This window comes from Chiloscyllium plagiosum, chromosome 5, assembly GCF_004010195.1.
Source record: "Chiloscyllium plagiosum isolate BGI_BamShark_2017 chromosome 5, ASM401019v2, whole genome shotgun sequence".
In the NCBI taxonomy this organism is placed as follows: domain Eukaryota; kingdom Metazoa; phylum Chordata; class Chondrichthyes; order Orectolobiformes; family Hemiscylliidae; genus Chiloscyllium; species Chiloscyllium plagiosum.
Genome location: NC_057714.1, coordinates 101970606 through 101991151, shown reverse-complemented (window position 1 = coordinate 101991151; position 20546 = coordinate 101970606). Strand labels below are relative to the sequence as shown.

The window sequence follows — 20546 nt, the reverse complement described above, 5'->3', positions numbered from 1 at the left end:
CCTTATCCCAATACCAATCTTCCCACTCAGCACCACCCCCATGACCTGTCCTACCTGTCCCATCTTCCTTCTCACCTATCTGCTCCACCCTCCTCTCTGACCTATTACCATTAACCCCACCTCCAACTACCTATAGCACTCTCAGCTACCTTCACTGCAGCCCCACCCCCTCCCATTTATCTCTCAGCACCCTCAGCTCACAAGCCCTTATTCCTGATGAAGGACTCTTGCCCGAAACATCGATTCTCCTGCTCCTCGGTAGCTGCCTGGCCTGCTGCGCTTTTCCAGTGCCACATTCTTGACTCTGATCTCTAGCATCTGCAGACCTCACTTTCTCCTTAGGTATAATGGTTGTCAATTACTGGACCCATGTGACATTCCATTTCCTGTGAACAGAAATCCTCTTCCACAACTTAATCAGAGTAGGTTTTGTGCTGCCAGGAGACTGACTCTCTTACATTAATTGCACCCAGTTGCCCTGTTTCCCATCACAATGGCCCACATGCCACAACCAGTATTCTGGAAAAGACAGGAACTGTGCCTACCTGGAGTTGGAAAATTATATCAGTGTTCATTCTCAAGCAGTTATGGTCACTCATTCCCTAGACAGGTCAATATGAAATTAATTTTTTTTAAAATGTACAACAACAATAAAAAAAATACTTATACTTTAGTTTGCGTTCATTTACTGGGGGGCGTGATTGCCTCGTGGTATTGTTGCTAGGCTATAACCCATTGACTCCCACAGCTAATCGCAGTGAATTATAATTTCAGGGATCAGATAATATCCTGTAGCACCCAGGTTCAAATCCTGCCATGGCAAATGATAGCATTTGAATTCAAAAGGAATCTGGAAAATTAGTAGTCTAAGGATGACTACATGGCCACTGGCAATTGTCAGGGAGAAAAATCCATCTGGTTTGCTAATTCCCTTTAGGAAATCTACCATGTTTACCTGATCTGGCCTACATGAGACTCCAGACCCACAGCAATGTGGTTGACTCTTAACTGCCGTTTAGCCAATAAATGCTGGCCTAGCAAGTGACATCCACTTGCTGTGGTTGAATAAATTACAAAAAATCGTGAATGCAAGGGGATAACTGATTCAATATTTTACAACTTGCCACACATCTCTGCAGAATCATAGAACCACTATAGTACAGAAGGAGGCCATTTGGCACATTGAGTCTACACCAACCCTGGAAGAGCATCTCAACCAGACTCAGACTCCGATCACATCTCATAACCTCACATTTCCCATGGCTAATCCATCCAGCCTAGACATACCTGAACACTACAGACAATTCCAGCATGGCCAATCCACCTAACCTGCATGTCTTTGGACTTTCAGGGGAAACTGGAGCACCCAGAGAAATCCCACGCAGACATGGGAAGAACGTGCAAACTCCATACAGACAGTCACCTAAGGCTGAAATTGCATACAGGCCCCTGGCACTGTGAGGCGGCAGTGCTAACCACTGAGCCACTGTGCCACAAAGTTTTCTTTTACAACAATCAGCACATGTGATTGGGATGGAAAGAAATGTGCCCTAAAAGATTGCAGAGTTCTGGGGGAACTACAATAATCCTAAAGCTTCTGGTAGAGACCTTATATTTTTATTTTGCTATATTTTTGATTGTTGACTGAAATGGGTGAAGAACTGGCTGCACTTTTTAAAAGCTTGTTACCTGATGATTCCTGATGAAGGGCTTTTGCCCGAAACGTCGATTTTGCCTGTCCTCGGATGCTGCCTGATTCCAGCACCACTGATCCAGAATCTGGTTTCCAGCATCTGCAGTCATTGTTTTTACCTAGTTAAAGATGAGCTGAGGCCATTGGAATCTATCTATGAATGGAGATTTGACCAGCAACTGTGGCTGTAATATGCCTGAAATGGTGACCAGTTAACAATGACAAAGGTCTCCAGCCTGCCAACAACTATGTGATTGGCTCCCAGGTAGCTGAACAGCTTGTGAATATAAATATTTGGGTCAGATGCTGTCGGACCTTTGGAGGGGAAAGAGCTGTTTTTGCCAAGCAGTTAACAGCATTTCGAGCCTGAAGATAGCCAGTTAATTTCCCTCATCAGTTGTTGTAACCTGTGATGTTTAATTAATAAGTCAGAGACTTTTATACATGTGAACCAGTCACCCTGTGTGCCTCCTGCAAACAAGTAAAAGTATCTGGAGAAGGAAGATTGAGAAATCTATTCAGATCAGCATAAACACTGCTCAGCAAACCCAATGGCCAGGGACCACCAAGCTGCTCTTCCAATCTTTCCTTCCACCCATTTTCTTTGTTTTTGTCAGTGTCTGTCTGCATGTCTAGGTAGAAGGACAGGTTCATAAATGAGTTAGAGTTTTAACTAGTAGAGTTATATGTCAATGGCTCATCGTTATCAATGGCTCATTAGTTCCTTCTAGAAATAAAAATGTCTCTATTGCTACTTCTACTTTTGCTTTATATTATAATATAAATTATATTCTATAAATGGTCATATAGGAAAACAAATGGGAAGAAGAGACTCAGAGACAGAAACAAAACCAGAAATTGCTGGTAAAGCTCAGCGGGTCTGGCAGAATCTGTGGAGAGAAATCAGAGTTAAAGTTTTGGGTCGAGTGACCCTTCTGTTTTTGTTTCTGATTTACAGCATCTGCAGTTCTTTCGGCTTTTATTCAGAGACATGATTCCCAGACTGTACATCACAGTAATACTGGGTTTGGTTGCAATGTAAGATTGCAAGAGTAAGATTAGGGCCTGTCAAGGACAGTAGTGGGAAGTTGTGCGTGGAGTCCGAAAACGTAGGGGAGATGCAAAATCAATATTTTTTTGTCAGTATTCACACAGAAAAAGACAATGTTGTCAAGGAGAATACTGAGATACAGGCGACTAGACTAGATGGGATTGAGGTTCATAAGAAAGGAGGTGTTAGCAATTCTGGGAAGTATGAAAATAGAAAAGTCCACTGGGCCGGATTTGCTGGAAAATTAGGGAGGAGATTGCAAAGCCTTTGGCTTCGATCTTTATGTCATCATTGTCTACATGAATAGTGCCAGAAGACTGGAGGTTAGCAAATGTTGTCATCATTGTCCACAGGAATAGTGCCAGAAGACTGGAGGTTAGCAAATGTTGTCCCCTTGTACAAGGAGAGTAGAGACAACCCTGGTAATTATAGACGAGTGAGCCTTACGCCGGTTATGGGTAAAGTGTTGGAAAGGATGATAAGAGTGAATTTATAATCATTTGGAAGGGATAATTTGATTAGGGATACTCAATGTGGTTTTGTGAAGGGTAGGTTGTGCTTCACAAACCTTATTGAGGTCTTTGAGAAGGGGACCAAACAGGTGGATGAGGGTAAAGTGGTTGATATGCTTTATTTGGATTTCAGGAAAGCATTTGATAAGGTTCCCCATGAAAGGCTATTGCAGAAAATACGGAGGCATAGGATTGAGGGTGATTTATCGGTTTGGATCAGAAATTGGCTAGCTGAAAGAAGACAAAGGGTGGTGGTTGATGGGAAATGTTCATCCTGGAGTTCAGTTACTAGTGGTGTACCGCAAAGATATGTTTTGACGCCATTGCTGTTTGTCATTTTTATAAATGACCTGGATGGGGACATAGAAGGATGGGTTAGTAAATTTGTGGATGACATTAAAGTTGGTGGAGTTGTGGGCAGTGCAGAAGGATGTTGCAGGTTACAGGGGGACATAGATAAGCTGCAGAGCTGGGCTGAGAGGTGGAAAATGGAGTTTAATGTGGAAAAGTATGAGATGCTTCACTTTGGAAGGAGCAACAGGAATACAGAGTACTGGGCTAATGGTAAGATTCTTGGTAGTGTGGATGAGCAGAGAGATCTTGGTGTCCATGTACATAGATCCCTGAAAGTTGTCACCCAGGTTGAAAGGGCTGTTAAGAAGGCATACAGTGTATTACCTTTTATTGGTAGAGGATTGAGTTTTGGAGCATGAGGTCATGTTTTAGCTGTACAAAACTCTAGTATGGCTGCATTTGGAGTATTGCATATAATTCTCATTGCCACATTATAGGAAGGACATGGAAGCGTTGGAAAGGGTGCAGAGGAGAGTTATCAGGATGTTGCCTGCTATGAGGGAAGGTCTTATGAGGAAAGGCTGAGGGACTTGAGGCTGTTTTCGCTAGAAGAAGATTAAGAGGTGACTTCATAGAGGCATACAAGATGATCAAAGGATTAGATAGGGTGGAGATTGAGAGCCTTTTTCCTCGGATGGTGATGGCTAGCACGAGGTGACATAGCTTCAAATTGAGGGGTGATAAATATAAGACAGATGTCATAAGAGAACAGTAAGGGCATGGAATATCCTGCCTGCAACAGTAGTATACTCAGCAACATTAAGGGCATTTAAATGGTCATTGGATAAATATATGGATGATAATGGAATAGCGTGGATTAGATGGGCTTCAGATCGGTTTCATATTTCTGTGCTGGAGGGCCTGTACTGCACTGTAATGTTCTATGTTCATTATAGGAAAGATGTGGAAGCTTTAGAGAGGGTACAGAGGAGATTTACCAGGATGCTGCCTGGACTGGAGGGCATGTCTTCGGAAGAAAGATTGAGGGAGCTAGGGCTTTTCTGATTGGAACAAAGAAGGATAAGAGGTGATTTGATAGAGATGTACAAGTTGTTGAGAGGCATTGATAGAGTGGATAGCCAAAGACTTTTTCCCATGCTGTAAGTGTCTCTCATATAATTTTAAGGTAATTGGAGGAAGGTTTAGGGGAGATGTCAGAGGGAGATTCTTTACACAGAGAGTGGTGGGTGTGTGGAATGTACTGCTAGCAGTGATAGTAGAGTCAGATACATTAGGGACATTTAAGTAACTCTTGGAGAGGCACATGAAAGATAGTACAATGAAGGGTACATAGGCTAGTCTGATTTTAAAGTAGGATAAAAGGCCAACACAACATTGAGGGCTGAAGGGCCTGTACTGTGCTGTATTGTTTATACAAAAAAAGCCCTCCTTCCATCAGATCCAAGAGTGCCAACAGATCTTCTTCCACAAATTTCAGTTAGTTTCCTCAACATCCTCTCCTTTGATTGAGCCATCACATTATGTTTGGTTTATTGACTAATTTAGCTAAGTCATTAATTCTGGAAGGAGAATATTGTAGAGAAGGAGAATGAGGTAAGAGACATTAGACTAGAAAGGATTGAGGTTAGTTACTAACAGGTGTTATCAATTCTAGAAGGAGTGAAAGTAGACAAGTCCCCTGGACTGGATGGGATTTATCCGAGGATTCTCTGGGAAGCCAGGGAGGAGATAGCAGAGCCTTTGGCTTTGATATTTGAGTAGTCATTGTCTACAGGTTTAGTACCAGAGGACTGGAGGATTGCAAATGTGCCCTTGTTCAAGAAGGGCAGTAGAGATGACCCAGGTAATTATAGACCAGTGAGCCTTACTTCTGTTGTAGGAAAGGTTTTGGAAAGGATTCTAAGAGATAAGATTTATAATCATCTAGCAAGCAACAATTTTATTTCAGATAGTCACCATGGTTTCATCAAGGGCAGGTTGTGCCTCACAAACCTCATTGAGTTTGTATACATGGACACCTTCAGTAAAGCCTTTGATAAGGTTCCACATGGTAGGATATTGGAGAAAATGCAGAGGCATGGAATTGAGGGTGATTTAACAGTTTGCATTAGAAACTGGCTTTCTGAAAGAAGGCAGCGAGTGGTGGTTGATAGAAAATATTCAGCCTGGAGTCCAGTTCCTAGTGGTGTGCCACAAGGATCTGTTTTGGGACCACTGCTGTTTGTCATTTTTATAAATGACTTAGATACAGGCATAGGTGAATGGATTAGTAAATTTGCAGAAGGCACTAAAGTTGGTGGAGTAGTGGACAGTTTGGAAGAATATTACAGATTGCAGGGGGGGGCTTGGATAAACTGCAGAATTGGGCTGAGAGGTAGCAAATGGAGTTCAATGCAGCTAAATGTGAGGTGATGCACTTTGGGAAGAATAACAGGAATGCAGAGTACTGGGTCAATGGAAAGATTCTTGGTAGTGTGGATGTGCAGAGGGATCTTGGAGTCCATGTACATAGATCCCTGAAAGTTGCCAACCAGGTGGATAGTGCTGTTAAGAAGGCATACGGTGTGTTGGGTTTCATTCATAGGGGGATTGAGTTCCAGAGCCGTAATATCATGCTGCAACAATACAAAACGCTGGTGCGGCCACACTTGGAATACTGTGGACAGTTCTGGTCTCCATATTTTGGGAAGAATGTGGAAGCATTGGAAAAGGTGCAGAGGAGATTTACCAGGATGTTGCCTCGTCTGGAGGGAAGGACTTATGAGGAAAGGCTGAGAGACTTGGGTCTGTTCTCATTGGAGAGAAGAAGGCTAAGAGGGGATTTGATAAAGACATACAAGATGATCAGAGGATTAGATGGTGAAAGTCTTTTTCCTCGGATGATGATATCAGTTTGTACGAAGGGGCATAACTACAAATTGAGGGGAGATAGATTTAAGACAGATGTCAGAGGCAGGTTCTTTACGCAGAGAGTGGTAAGGGTGTGGAATGCCCTACCTGCCAATGTAGTTAACTCAGCCACATTAGGGAGATTTAAATAATCCTTAGACAAGCACATGGATGATTTTGGGATAGTGTAGGGGGATGAGCTCAGAATAGCTGAGAACCACCTGATGAAGGAGCAGCGCTCTGAAAGCTAGTGCTTCCAAATAAATTTGTTGGACTATAACCTGGTGTTGTGTGACTTTTAACCATGTGGAGTGGAACTCTTCATCAGAACAGGCTTTACCTTTTAACCGATAAATTTCATTTTCAGTTTTGCTGTTACTAATTCTGTAGAATATGTGGCCATATTTTCCCAATGCTTTTTTTCTCAAACTTTACTGAAGCAATATATAATAGTAGCCAATGAAACCAACCTGAATATGCTTAAAAGGAATAATTGGAACTTTGACACAGTGACTTCTCAGTGACTTCCAGACCCTGATGACAAATGAAACATTTATGTGATGATTCCTTCATGCTTGAGAACTGAGTTTATGTTGATTTAACCTTAGAATTCAAGCTCAATGGCGAGGATATATTGTACGTAAATGGTACAAGGAGCTAAGACGTACTGTGCCTCCAAAGGACAGGAAACTGCGAAGAAGGTTCTATGAAGACAAGGTATGGTGATAACTTGTGGTTTTCTCCAAAAGTGCTGTTGTAAATAAGCTGTGAATTGTGCCTGTCGAAGAGAACAGGTTCAGGAATTATCAGCTGCCATATGAGAGTTTTGAATTCAAACCTAAGTCAAGGTTGACCGGGTAGAAGCTTAACGGCTGTTAAGATATTTGGGAAGCTTTCACTTACTTCACTGGTAAAAAGTAGCTATGATTACACAATAATCCCACTGGTTGAGAAGCTTCCAGGGAAAGTGGGATTACTGAACTTATTTTGTGTTTTATTATTCCACATGTGGATGTCACTAAGCATAATACTAGTTCTAAAGAAACACTAACTGATTTCTCTCCACAGATGCTGAGCTTTTCTGGCAATTTGTGGTTTTGATATGGATGTCACTGACTGGGCTAACATGTGTTGCTTATCACTTATTGCCCATAAACTGAGTAGGTTGCTCTCGACCATGTTACAAAATCACACAACACCAGGTTATAGTCCAACAGGTTTAATTGGCAGAACTAGTTTTCGGAGCACTGCTCCTTCATCAGGTGGTTGTGGACTAAAGAGCGGCGCTCCAAAAGCTCATGCTTCCAATTAAACCTGTTGGACTATAACCTGGTGTTGTATGATTTGTAACTTTGTCCACCCCAGTCCAACACCGGCATCTCCAAATCATGGCTCTAGACCATGTTAGCGGGCAATAAAGAGTCAACTACATTGATATGGGTCTGGAGTAACATATAGGCCAGACCAGATAACGATGGCAGATTTCCTATACGAAAGCACATTAGTGAACCGGGTGGGTGTTTACAACAGTCAGTTACAATGTTATGATCACTATTATCGCTACCAGGTATCTTCTGCCTTTAACCTTCTAGTTGTTCAAGGATGTGGGTTTAGAAAATGCTGTTGAAGGGACATTTGAGATACTGCAGTGCAGTTTGTAATGGGGACATGTGCCAGCACTTTGCAGTGGTGAAGGAAGTGAAGGTTAAGGTGATGGATGTGGTGCCAATTATTATGGACTAGGCCAGACTCCTTTTAATAAGGTAGCCCAGACCCTAACTTTTCTAGTTGTCTTAAGCAGGTGTAGAGTGGATATTCCAGGAGCGTTGCAGCTGGCCCAACCACTTAGTTTTAAATTAAAACAGAATTTATTTACAGACTACCAATTGAAATGCAAGCAAAAGAAAACAGAATTTAACTATTTGAAAACCCGACCAACAACTTAACACCAAGAGCTATTCCGATTTCCTGAAACATCCCAAAAACATACCTCCTTGGCAAAATGGTAAATTCAAACACAGATTCTTACAGGACAGGTGTCAGAGAGAGAGAGGATCAGCATGGAGCTGTTTCTTTGGGTCTCCAGCTAAAACTAAACCAGACTAGAAAAATCTCTGAATTGGGAGTCTGGCCATTCCCCCTTCATTGTTCAAGTGCTTTTAAAAAAAAGCCTATAAGCCCTTTTCCCTGATTGTTGCCTTAGGTCGTATTTGTTAGCCATAATTAAAGTGGCCAGTTCAGACATATTGGCACCTCTGCCTTTATGACCCTTGTCGAGAAAAAACAAAGGCAAAATAACCTTGTTAAAGGAGCAGCATCGTCATACCTCCCCCCCTTAAAAATCCATCAATATCCAAAGATGGCTTAATTTAGAACTCCTTAATCTTAGACTGTTAGTACATTACAACACATATACATTACATCAACTATAATGCACTACTACATTCTGTCTCAGTCTGTTTTACTCCTGCTGCTGCATACCTCTGTTTCTCAACCAAGTCTCGACAGTGCATCGACAGTCACATTTTCTCATTCTGCCACATGCACAATTTTCAAATTGAACGGCTATAACAACAAGATCTATCGAAATAGTCTGGAATTTTTGTCCTTAATTTTTTCCAAAAACTTCAATGGGTTATGATGAGCATATATGATTGTCACAGATACATTACTGGTAAGATAAATGTTGAAAAGGTGTAACACCAACACCAAGCTCAAAGTTTCCTTCTCAAATGTTAAATATTTCTGCTATGAATGTTCAGTTTCCTGGAGGTCTTTCTATCTTTTCATCATCTTCCTGTAAGAGTACTGCACCAACACCCACATCACTTGCACCAATAGCCACCTTGAATGGCTTTGTGTAATTAGGTGTGGCTAATACTGGAACAGCGGTTACCACAATTTTCAAGCTGTCAAATGCCTTCTGACCGTCCGCTGTCCACTGTCCACTTCTAGCCATTCTTTAGTAATTTATGAGTGGAGCAGCCACATTGCTAAAATTTGGTACGAATTTCCAATAAAAATATTACTCAATCCCAGAAATCGTAGTACTGCTCTTTTTGTCGATGGTATGGGAAACTCCCCCATTACCTTTGTTTTTGCATTCTGTCCATGTACAATAACATGACCCAGCAAGCTGACTTGGGCTTTGGCAAATTCACTTGTTTATCACCTGCTTCCAAAGTCAATCAAATAAGTCTGATAAATGTTGTAAATGTTCCTTCCATGTATGACTAAAAAGAAATCACTGGATCATCAATATATATCACACAATTGGGTAATCTGGAAATGACCTTACTGGTTAGTTTTTGAAATGTGGCTGGTGCATTTTTCATACCAAATGGCACGACTTTAAACTGCTACAGCCCATTCAGTGTCATGAAAGCTGAAATTGTCTTCACTCTTTCAGACAAAGGTAGCTGCCAGTATCCTCTGAGCAAGAAATATAAGTTGTTTGACCCATCTTTTCAACACAATCTTCTTTTAGCTTTGCGATAGTCCACACATAACCAGTGGGTACTATCTGGTTACTGTGGGTGTGCTTCAGTCACTGTAACTCACTTCGATTATGTCATCTTGGAGCACACGTTCAATTTCCTTTCGAACCTGTGGCAACTTTACAGGGTTAAGCCTATAAGGATATTGCTTAATTGAAACAACATTTCCTATATCTGGATCATGCATCATTAGGTTAGTACTTCCCATAATTAAAGTAGCCAGTTCAGACATTTTGACACCTTTACCTTTATGACCCTTATCAAAGAAAGGGCAAAATAACCTTGTTAAAGAGGCAGCATTGTTCCCCAATCAACTGGACTGTTTTGTCCTGGGCAGTGTTGAGCTTCTTCAGTGTTGTTGGAACTGCATTCATGTAAACAAGTGAGGAGTATTCCACCACACTCCTGACTTGTACCTGACAAACTCTGGGGAGTCAGAAGGTGAGTTATTTGGCACAGATATCTTAGTTTCTCAACAGGGTTTGTAGAACAACAACATTTATATGGCCAATTCAATTAATGTAGAATGGCAATTCATTCTTCATATGTAAAACTGAGTCATTCAGAGTATTGGTAAAGACCCTAAGACCATAAGATGTAGGAGCAGATGTAGACTATTCAGTCTGTTCTGCCATTCAATAAGATAATGGCTATTATAATCCTCAACTCCACTTACCTGTTTTTTCCCATTTAACCTCAATTCAGTTACTGATTAAAAATCTGTCTATCGCAGCCTTGCATATATTGAACAGTCCAGTCTCGACAACTATCTGTGGTAAAGAATTTCACAGATTCATTATCCTCTGAGATAAGCATTTCTTCTATCTCTGCCTTAAAGGGGTGACCCTTTATTTATTAATTATGCCGGTGATTCTAGACTCTCCCACAGAGGGATGCAATCTTTCAGCACCTATCCTGTCAACTCTCCAAAGAATCTTGCATGTTTCGATAAACCTGTCATTCTTCTAAACTCCAGTAATTACATGCCAGTCTACTTAACCTCTCCTCGTAAGACATACCCTCTGTACCCAGGATCATCTTTATTAGACTGACTTCAATGCCTGTTATGTCTACCTTTAAATAAAGGGTCCAAATTGTTAACAATATTCCAACTGTAAAATGACTAATGTTTGTATAGTTTGAGCAAGATCTCCTTATTTTTATACTACACTCCCTTTGAAATAAAGCCAATAGTCCATTTCCCTTCCCCATTACCTGTTTATTGTTGCTAGCTTGATTTATGCATGATGACCTCCAAATTCTATAGCTTGCTGCAGTCTTTCTCCATTTAAATCCCATTGGCTCATCTATTCTTCCTACTGAAGTGCAGAATCTTGCATTTTTCCACTTTAATTCCATCCACCAAGGTTTTGCCCATTCGCCTAAACTGTCTATGTCCCTCTGCAGACTCTGTGTAACCCTTGCCTTGCCACCAATTGTTATGTCATCCACATACTTGGCTAATTTACATTCACTTTCCTCATTCAAGTCTAGAATAAATATTGAAAATGTTTGTAGCCCAACACTGATCACTGTGGCATTCCATTACCTACAGATTCCCATTCTGAAAATGCCCCTTTATCCAAACTTTTTGTCATCTATTCATGAGCCAATCTTCTGTCCATACTAATATACTAACCCCATGATTTCTTAACTTATTAATTAGCTTAACATTCAGTGCCTTATCAAACTCCTTTTAGAAATTTAAATATATTACTTCTACTTGTTCCCCATTGTTGATCCTGCTTCTCATGCAATTGTTAGGCATGATTTCCCATTTGTGAAACCATGCTGATCATGATCATATTATGCATTTCTAAACATTCTGCTATTAAATCCTTTATAAAAGATTCTGTTCCCCAATAATGGATGTTAAGCTAACTGGCTTATAGTTTTTTTGTGTCTCCTTCTCTTTATAGTGATAGTTTTCAAATCCTCTGGGACTTCTTCAGAATCTAAGGATTATTGGGGGATTTCTTCCACTACCTCTCTACCTACACCTGTAATATCCTCGGATGCATTCCATCAGATCCAGGGGACGTATAGGTCTTTGGCCCCTTTGGATGCCCTACAACTTTTTCTCCAGAGATTTTTTTTTACCTTTCCCCTATTTGCCCCTTGAATATTTAGTAATTTTAGAATGCTGTTGGTATCTTCCACTGGAAGACTGATGCAAAGTAATTATTTAAGTCCTCCACGATTTCCTGGTTTCTCTTTTTTTCCCCAGCCTCATTCTCAAAGGGGCCTATGATCAATTTGGCTTCTCTCTTCTTTTTTATATATTTAAAGAGGTTATAGAGTCAGAGTTCTACAACACAGTGACAGGCCCTTCAGCCCAAACTGGTCCATGCCAACCAACATGTTCATCCACTCTGACCCCATTTCCCTGCACTTGGCCCATATCCTTCTAATCCCTTACTATCCATGTATTTGTCCAAATGCCTTTTAAATATTGCTTATATACCCACTTCAACAACTTCTGCTGGCAGCTCATTCCATCTGCGTACCACCCTCTGTGTAAAACCGTTGCCCCCACTCCCCAGGTTCCCTTTTATTCTTTCCCCTCTATTCATAAACTAATGCCCTCTAGTCCTCGATTCCCCACCACTTGGAAGAAGACTGAATGCATTCACCCTATTCTTGCCTCTCAATCTTATACGCTTCTATAAGAGCCCCCTCAGTCTCCTGTGCTCTAAAGAAAAAAAGTCCTAGCTTGACCAACCTCTCCCAATAACTCAGAACATTCAGTCCATGCAATTGTACTTGGAATTTTTTTTCTGCCCTCTTGCCAGTTTAATAACATCTTACTTGTAACAAGGTGACCAAAACTGAACACAATATTCCAAGTATGGCCTCATCAATATCCTGTATAATTGCAACATAACTTCTCAACGTCTATACCCAGTGCCCTGGCTGATGGAGGCCAGTGTGCCAAAAGCCTCCTTCACTGCCCTGTCTACCTGTGACTTCACTTTCAGAGAACTGTGCACCGGAACTCCAAGGTCCCTCTGTTCCACTACACTCCTTAAGATTATTAATGTTTGTCCTAATATTACTTCAAGTTTACCCTCAGAGTTTAATTTCTCCCACTTAATTCTTTTTTGGTCATAGAATATAGAACATAGAAAAATACAGCACAGAACAGGCCCTTAGACCCACGATGTTGTTCCGAGACTCAATCCTAATGTAAAATATAGTAACTTAACCTACGCACCTGTCAACTCTCTGCTATCCATGTGCATGTCCAGCAGTCATTTAAATGTCTCCAATGACTTGGCTTCCACCATCTCAGCTGACAACACATTCCATGCATTCACAACTCTCTGCATAAAGAACCTACCTCTGATGTCTCCTTTATACCGTCCTCCTAAAATCTTCAAACTATGACTTCTCGTCCCAGTCAATCCTGCCCTGGGGAAAAGTCTCTGACTATTGACTCTATCTATTCCTCTCATTATTTTGTACACCTCGATCAGGTCTCCTCTCTTCCTCCTTCTCTCCAGAGAGAAAAATCTGAGCTTATTCAACCTTTCTTCATAAGCAATCCCTTCAGTCCAGCCAGCATCCTGGTAAACATTCTTTGCACCCTCTCCAAAGCCTCTGTATCTTTCCTATATCTTTTGTTGGTTTTTAAAACTTGCCTAATCATCTTGTGTACCATGAATCTTTGCCAAATTTTTCCTTCAATTTGAAATTATCCATAATGTCCTTGGTTAACATTATTGGTTTATCCACTTCTGAGCACCGAGTTCATTACTGGATCATATCTTTGCTTACACATTGATTTTCCTGCTCCTCGGATGGTGCCTGACCTGCTGTGCTTTTCCAGCACCACTCTAATCTTGACACTAAACTCCAGCATCTGCAGTACCCACTGTCACCTCTTTGCTTAGAGTCATGACATGTTTTCTTAAATGTCTGCCATTTTTCCTCACCTGTCTTTGCTTCTTAAGTTCTATCCCCGTCCACATCAGCCAATACAGCCCTCATCTCTATGTAATTACCAGTATTTAAGTTTCACAGTTGCTTCTGACTCAGGTTTCTCATTCTCAAACTGAATGCTAAGACTTTATGGCCTCTTACACTGCAATCATTTATTAAACCTGCTTTATTGCATATTATTGGATCCAAAATAACCTGATCTCTGTTTGGATGTACAATATATTGATTTAGGAAACTGTCCTGAATACACTCCTTGAGTTCTTTCTTATTTGTTAGCTCGATCTTCCCAGTCCACGTGAAGAGTAGAGTCAGTCATGATTGATGTACTACTGTTTACATGCCCTAATTTCCTCAGAGTTATTGTCCATCCTGCAGAATAGCTACTGTTACAGGGGCTGAAGACTACACCCACCAGAGTTTCCTTCCCCTCATTATTTACAATAACAAGTTTCAGGAAAGCTTGCAGTGGATTAGAATGTAACATGCTTCTTCAAAATGAGAGAGAGACGAAATAAAGGTAAAGATAGATGAGTTAGCTTAGCATCAGTTAGTGGAAACGTTTTAGGGCTGTTTATGAAGGATTTGATGGCAGTGCATTTATAAATGCATAACGTAATCAAGGAGAGTCAGCATGGCTTCATAAAGGGGACATCATGCCGACAAAAGTTGTTTGAGCAGAATAGATAAAGGGGAAACCAGTAGATATTATACATTTAGATGACCAAAATGTGTTCAATTAGGTACCGCAGGTAAGGCATGAGGGTCATAGATAAGATGAATAGTAAGGTCTTAGGGAGTGTTGCTGAACAGAGGGACCTTGGAGTGCAGGTTCATAGCTCCTTGAAAGTAGAGTCACAGGTAGATAGGATAGTGAAGAAGGCGTTTGGTATGCCTTCATTAATTGGTCAGAGTATTGAGTACAGGAGTTGGGAGGTCATGTTGCAGCTGTACAGGACATTGGTTAGGCCACTGTTGAATATTGCATGCAATTCTGGTCTCCTTCCTGTCAGAAAGATGTTGTGAAACTTGAAAGGGTTCAGAAAAGATTTACAAGGATTTTTGCCAGGGTCGGAGGATTTGAGCTACAGGGAGAGGCTGAACAGGCTGGGGCTGTTTTCCCTGGAGTATCGGAGACTGAGGGGTGACCTTATTGAGGTTTATACAGTCATGAGGGGCATGGATAGGGTAAATAGACAAGGTTTTTTCCCTGGTATGGGGAGTCCAGAACTAGAGGACATAGGTTTAGGGTGAGAGGGGAAAAATATAATAGAGACCTAAGGGGCAACTTTTTCAATCAGAGGGTGGTGTGTGTGTGGAATGGGCTGCCAGAGGAAGTGGTGGAGGCTAGTACGATTGCAACATTTAAAAGGCATCCGGGTAGGTATATGAATAGGAAGGGTTTGGACGGATATGGGCTGGGTGCTAGCAGGTGGGACTAGAAGGGATTGGGATGTCTGGTCGGCAAGGATGTGTTGGACTGAAGGGTCTGTTTCTGTGTTGTACATCTCTATGACTCTCTGACTCTTAGGTCTTTCTATCCGAGGTTGGAGAACCCAAAACCAGAGGGCATAGGTTTAAGGTGAGAGGGGAAAGATTTTAAAAGGACCTGAAGGGCAACATTTTCACTCAGAATGTAGTGTGTGGAAGGTAGTAAGCTGCCAAAGGAGGTGGTGGAGGCTGGTACAATTACAACATTTAAAAGGCATCTGGATCGGGATACAAATAGGAAGGGTTTAGAGGGATATGAGCCAAATACTGGAAAATTGGACCAGCTTAATGTAGAATATCTGGTCAGTATAACGGACATGGACCAAAGGGTCTGTTTCCTTAGATATGACTCTCTCTAAGGAAAGACATGCAGGCATTGGACGCAGTCCAGAGAGAGTTCACTGGTTTGATTCTGGGTGTGGAGAGATTTTCTCATGAGTAGGTTGGGCCTGTACTCATCAGGATTTATAGGGCGGCGCGGTGGCTTAGTGGTTGGCACTGCTGCCTCATTGCGCCAGGGACCCAGGTTTGATTCCAGCCTCGGGTGACTGTCTATGTGGAGTCTGCACATTCTCCCTGTGTCTGCGTGGGTTTCCTCTGGGTGCTCTGGTTTCCTCCCACAATCCCAAAATGTGCAGGTCAGGTGAATTAGCCATTCTAAATTGCCCATAGTATTAGGTGCTTTAGTCAGGGGTATATATAGGGTAGAGGAATGGGTCTGGGTGGGTTACTCTTCAGAGGGTCGGTGTGGACTTGTTGGGCCAAAGGGCCTGTTTCCATACTGTAGGGAATCTAATCTTATAGAAGTGAGAGGTGACCTTAGTGAAACATATAGGCTTCCTCGATGGTTGGACAGAGTAGATTCTGAGAGAGTATTCCCCTTGTGGGAGAGTCTAGCACCAGAGGGCATAATCTAAGAATAAGTTTTGCCCATTTAAGACAGAGATGAGGAGGAATCCTTTTCTAGCAGAAGCTGGTTAATCTTTATTTCAGCGGGTTGTCGAGGCTGGATCATTAAGTATATTCCCAGCTCGGGAAGAAGGGTTATGGGAATAACACAAGAAAGTGGAGTTGAGGATTATCAGACCAACCATGAACTATTGAATGGTGAGCAACTCGATGGATCAAATGGCAAACTGTTGCTCCTACATTTTATGGTTTTATAATAAACCAATGTCTCCAACATCCAGTTGCCCAACAAAGGTGCAGATTGATTCTTTAGACCAATGCGTCTGATTTGATTAGAAAAGATCAAATGTTATTGGTGATCGTGGCAGAAAGCAGACCATGCTGGCTTTTAAACACAGGTTAACCTGAATAGGTTAACTGTGGACAACTTTACAAGTTCTGATGGTGATACAGTAGTTCCCATTAATCCATTTCAGTTTCTTAATAATTTAGATCAAAGCAGCTCTAAAGGTCACCGAAACTGTGTTATACCAATACCATATAGAAGAATGTTTAGACAAGGGAGACACACTCCTTGGAATGTGGTGTGTTTCATGGCACAGTTCTTTCATCTTTATCTATAAATGTTCTTACAAATGTCATGTAATTGAAGTATGACCATTTATTGCAGCAATTAAATCTATTCAAATGCATCATATTATCAGCAACTTTGCTGGTTGTATAGATGGTTTTTTTAAAAGGTGGTAAGTGAAGTCATTTGTGAAACAATTTGCTCAGCTTCATTTATTTCCCACAAAAGGGAAGCAACCTTGTTTCATGATTTGAACAATTTTAATTTAAATCTCACCAAACAATATAATGGTTTTGAGGTTTGCTTAGTCGGGCAGCTTCCTTTATCACACACAGATGGCAAACAATCTGTTACTAACTTGAAGGAGTTTTGAAACAGTGCGACCGGGAAGATATTAAACCAGTCAAGTCTTATCTTCATTGATATGCTGTAAATTCCTTGCTTTCAGTTTAGTTTTGAGGCTGACCATAAGTCAACACATTAGTAACCAATTTGCTTGCATTTAACTGAAAATTTCTTAAGATTGACAAAGTCCACCGGCTTGCATTTGTTTGGATTTTAACTCCACAGGTATTGTACAGTCACCGTACTACTGCTCGAATTGACTGTGGTTTCCCCCTTGTCCCATTTGAAATGGCATTTGGCATTGTATTTCTTTCTGTTTTGACACAATGGAGAGATTTTATAATTCAAAGTACTGCCTGAAAACCAAATAGATTAAAAAAAACAGTATGAATGTCAGAAATCTGAAATAAAAACAAAACTTTAGAAATTATCAGATAAGGGTTAGTATCTAAAGTCAAGCTATTTTTTCTCTTGTGCAACATTCTGGGATTTCACTGGCAGTGCTGCAACATCCTGAGTCCTTCACTGTTAACAAAACCCTCACCACACACTGTAGTCATCAACAAACCAATGGCTGCTTACTACATCCCCATAACCCTCATAATTGCTGCTAAACTCTGCAAGACAAACACGAAGGGCAACCTGTGCAGCAATTCCATATTCAGAGTTTGCTGTTATTTCATTGCAGGCTGAAAGGTTGGACATGTGGCAGTTACAATCAGTGGTGAAAAGGGAAATCTGGGCCTATGAATGTTTGTGTCAGTGGGAAAGGAGATAAATCTCTTACATTTGAATCAATTATCTTTATACATATGGGCAGCAAACATTGCACTGCTCTGTAAATAAGATGTAGGCTTAACAATCACAATGTCCCAACCTGTACTTCCAAAACTTGCACTTCCCAAGCACTGATGATGCCTCAAGGTTGCAAGGTTATCACAGGTGTCCTTATTACAGAAGACAAAGTTCTATTTTGACAAGGATGAAGAAGGTAGCCAGACAAGTTGGTAAAGTTGTTTTAAAGACAGGAGACAATATTATAAATAAAAGCACAGGAGAGGATTTTAAATTCCACCCACTTTCTTACTAGCTCACGATTACCTTTTCCTGAGCAATTAAGAACAGATAATAAATGCTACTGTAACCAGCAGTGCCATCATCCCATTAGTAAATGATAAAACAAATTGAACTACAGTATACAAATGCAAAAAAAACTTTTGCGCTGGCAAGACATACTGAATGTTTGTAAATGACTGATTAGTGCCCAATTTGCTACAAGATTTTGGGTGTTCAAATTTGGGTACCGCGGTGTAAGAACATTATCAAAGCCTTTAAGAGTGTGTAGAAGAGGTGTACATGAGAATTAATAGGATATATGGCGTAGGACTCCAGAACACTCCCAGGCTATTTGTTGAACATTTTGCTTAAGCCTTAGAATGCTTCAACCTTACAAAAAATCTGAAAACAAGTCGGATCTGTCAAAAACCTTTGGAAGTTTTATTTTGCAATGTTTCTAACGCTTACTCAATGACATGTTTCCCACAGAGCAGCATACATCAAAGGAAGAATTGGCTGGATGGACAATTCAGCCTGCTGCGCCATTCAATAATTGACTTGGATGAGGAACTGGAAGGGTGGGTTAGTAAGTTTGCCGATGACACAAAGGTTGGTGGAGTTGTGGATTGTGTGGACGGCTGTTGTAGGTTGCAACCAGACATTGACAGGATGCAAAACTGGGCTGCAGATGGAGTTCAACCTGGAAAAGTGTGAAGTCATTCACTTTGGAAGGTTGAATATGAATGCAGAATACAGGGCTAAAGGTAGGTTTCTTGGAGGTGTGGAGGAACAGGTGTAAGGTCCATGTTCATAGATCCCTCAAAGTTTCCATCCAAGTTGCCAAGAAGGCGTATGGTGTGTTGCCTTTCATTAGCCAGAGATTGTGATAAAGAGCCGCGAGGTTATGCTTCAGCTCTGTAGAGTCCTGGTTAGACCACACTTAGAATATTGCATTCAGTTCTGTTCGCCTCAATATAGGAAAGATGTGGAAGCTTTAGAGGGGGTGCAGAGGAGATTTACCAGGATACTGCTTGGACTGGAGGGTGTGCCTTATGAAGAAGGGTTGAGGGAGCTAAGGCTTTACTTATTGGAGCGAAGAAGGATAAGAGGTGACTAAATAGAGGTGTACAAGGTGTTGAGAGGCATGGATAGAGTGGATAGCCAGAGATGTTTTCCCAGGGCAGAAATGTCATCGAGTCATAGTTAGAGAGATACACAGCACTGAAACAGACTCTTCAGTCCAACTCATCTATGCTGACCAGATATCCGAAACCAATCTAGTCCCACTTGCCAGCATTTGGTCCATATCCCTTTAAACCCTTCCTATTCATATACACATCCAGATGCCTTTTAAATGTTACAATTGTATCAGTATCCACCACTTCCTCTGGCAGCTCATTCCATACACGCATCACCCTCAGCATGAAAATTGCCCCATAGGTTCCTTTTATATCTTTTCTCTCTCACCCTAAACCTATGCCTTCTAATTCTGGACTCCCCCATCCCAGTGAAAAGATCTTGTCGATTTATCCTATCCATGCCCCTCATGATTTTATAAACCTCTGTAAGGTCACCCCTTAGCCTCCGAAACTCCAGGGAAAACAGCCCCAGCCATTCAGCCTCTCCCTATAGCTCAAATCCTACAACCCTGGCAACATCCTTGTAAAACTCTTCTGAACCCTTTCACAACACCCTTCTGATAGGGAAGAGACCAGAATTACATGCAATATTTCAAAAGTGGCCTAGCCAATGTCCTGCACAACCACAAAATGACTTCCCATCTCCTATACTCAATACTCTGACCAAGAAAGGAAAGCATACCAAACATTTTCATCACTATCCTATCTACCTGTGACTCTACTTTTAAGGAGCTATGAACCTGCACTCCAAGGTCCTTTTGTTCAGCAACACTCCCCAGGACCTTACCATTAAATGTGTAAGTCCTGCTCTGATTTGCTTTTCCAAAATGCAGCACCTCGCATTTATCTAAATTAATCTCTGTCTGCCACACCTCAGCCCATTGGCCCATCTGGGAAGATCCCATTATACTCGAAGTAACCTTCTTCGCTGTCCACTCCGCTGTCAATTTTGGTGTCACCTGCAAACTTTATAACTATACCTCCCACGTTCATATCCAAATCATTTATATAAATGACAAAAAGTAGTGGACCAAGCACCATTCCTTGTTGCACTGGTCACAGGCCTCCAGTCTGAAAAGCAACCCTCCACCACCACCCTCTGACTTATACCTTTGAAGGGTTCTATATCAAAATGGCTT

General features: G+C 41.3%; 1 protein-coding gene across 2 annotated transcripts in view; it reads left to right on the top strand.

The window, feature by feature from the left end:
* rnf32 (ring finger protein 32) overlaps positions 1–20546 on the top strand; it is a 56761-nt gene that overhangs the window by 21741 nt on the left and 14474 nt on the right. For both annotated transcript variants that reach the window (XM_043690714.1, XM_043690713.1), the window contains one exon: positions 7069–7177. In XM_043690714.1, the coding sequence (XP_043546649.1) occupies positions 7069–7177 (109 nt within the window). The remainder of the gene's footprint in view (positions 1–7068; positions 7178–20546) is intronic.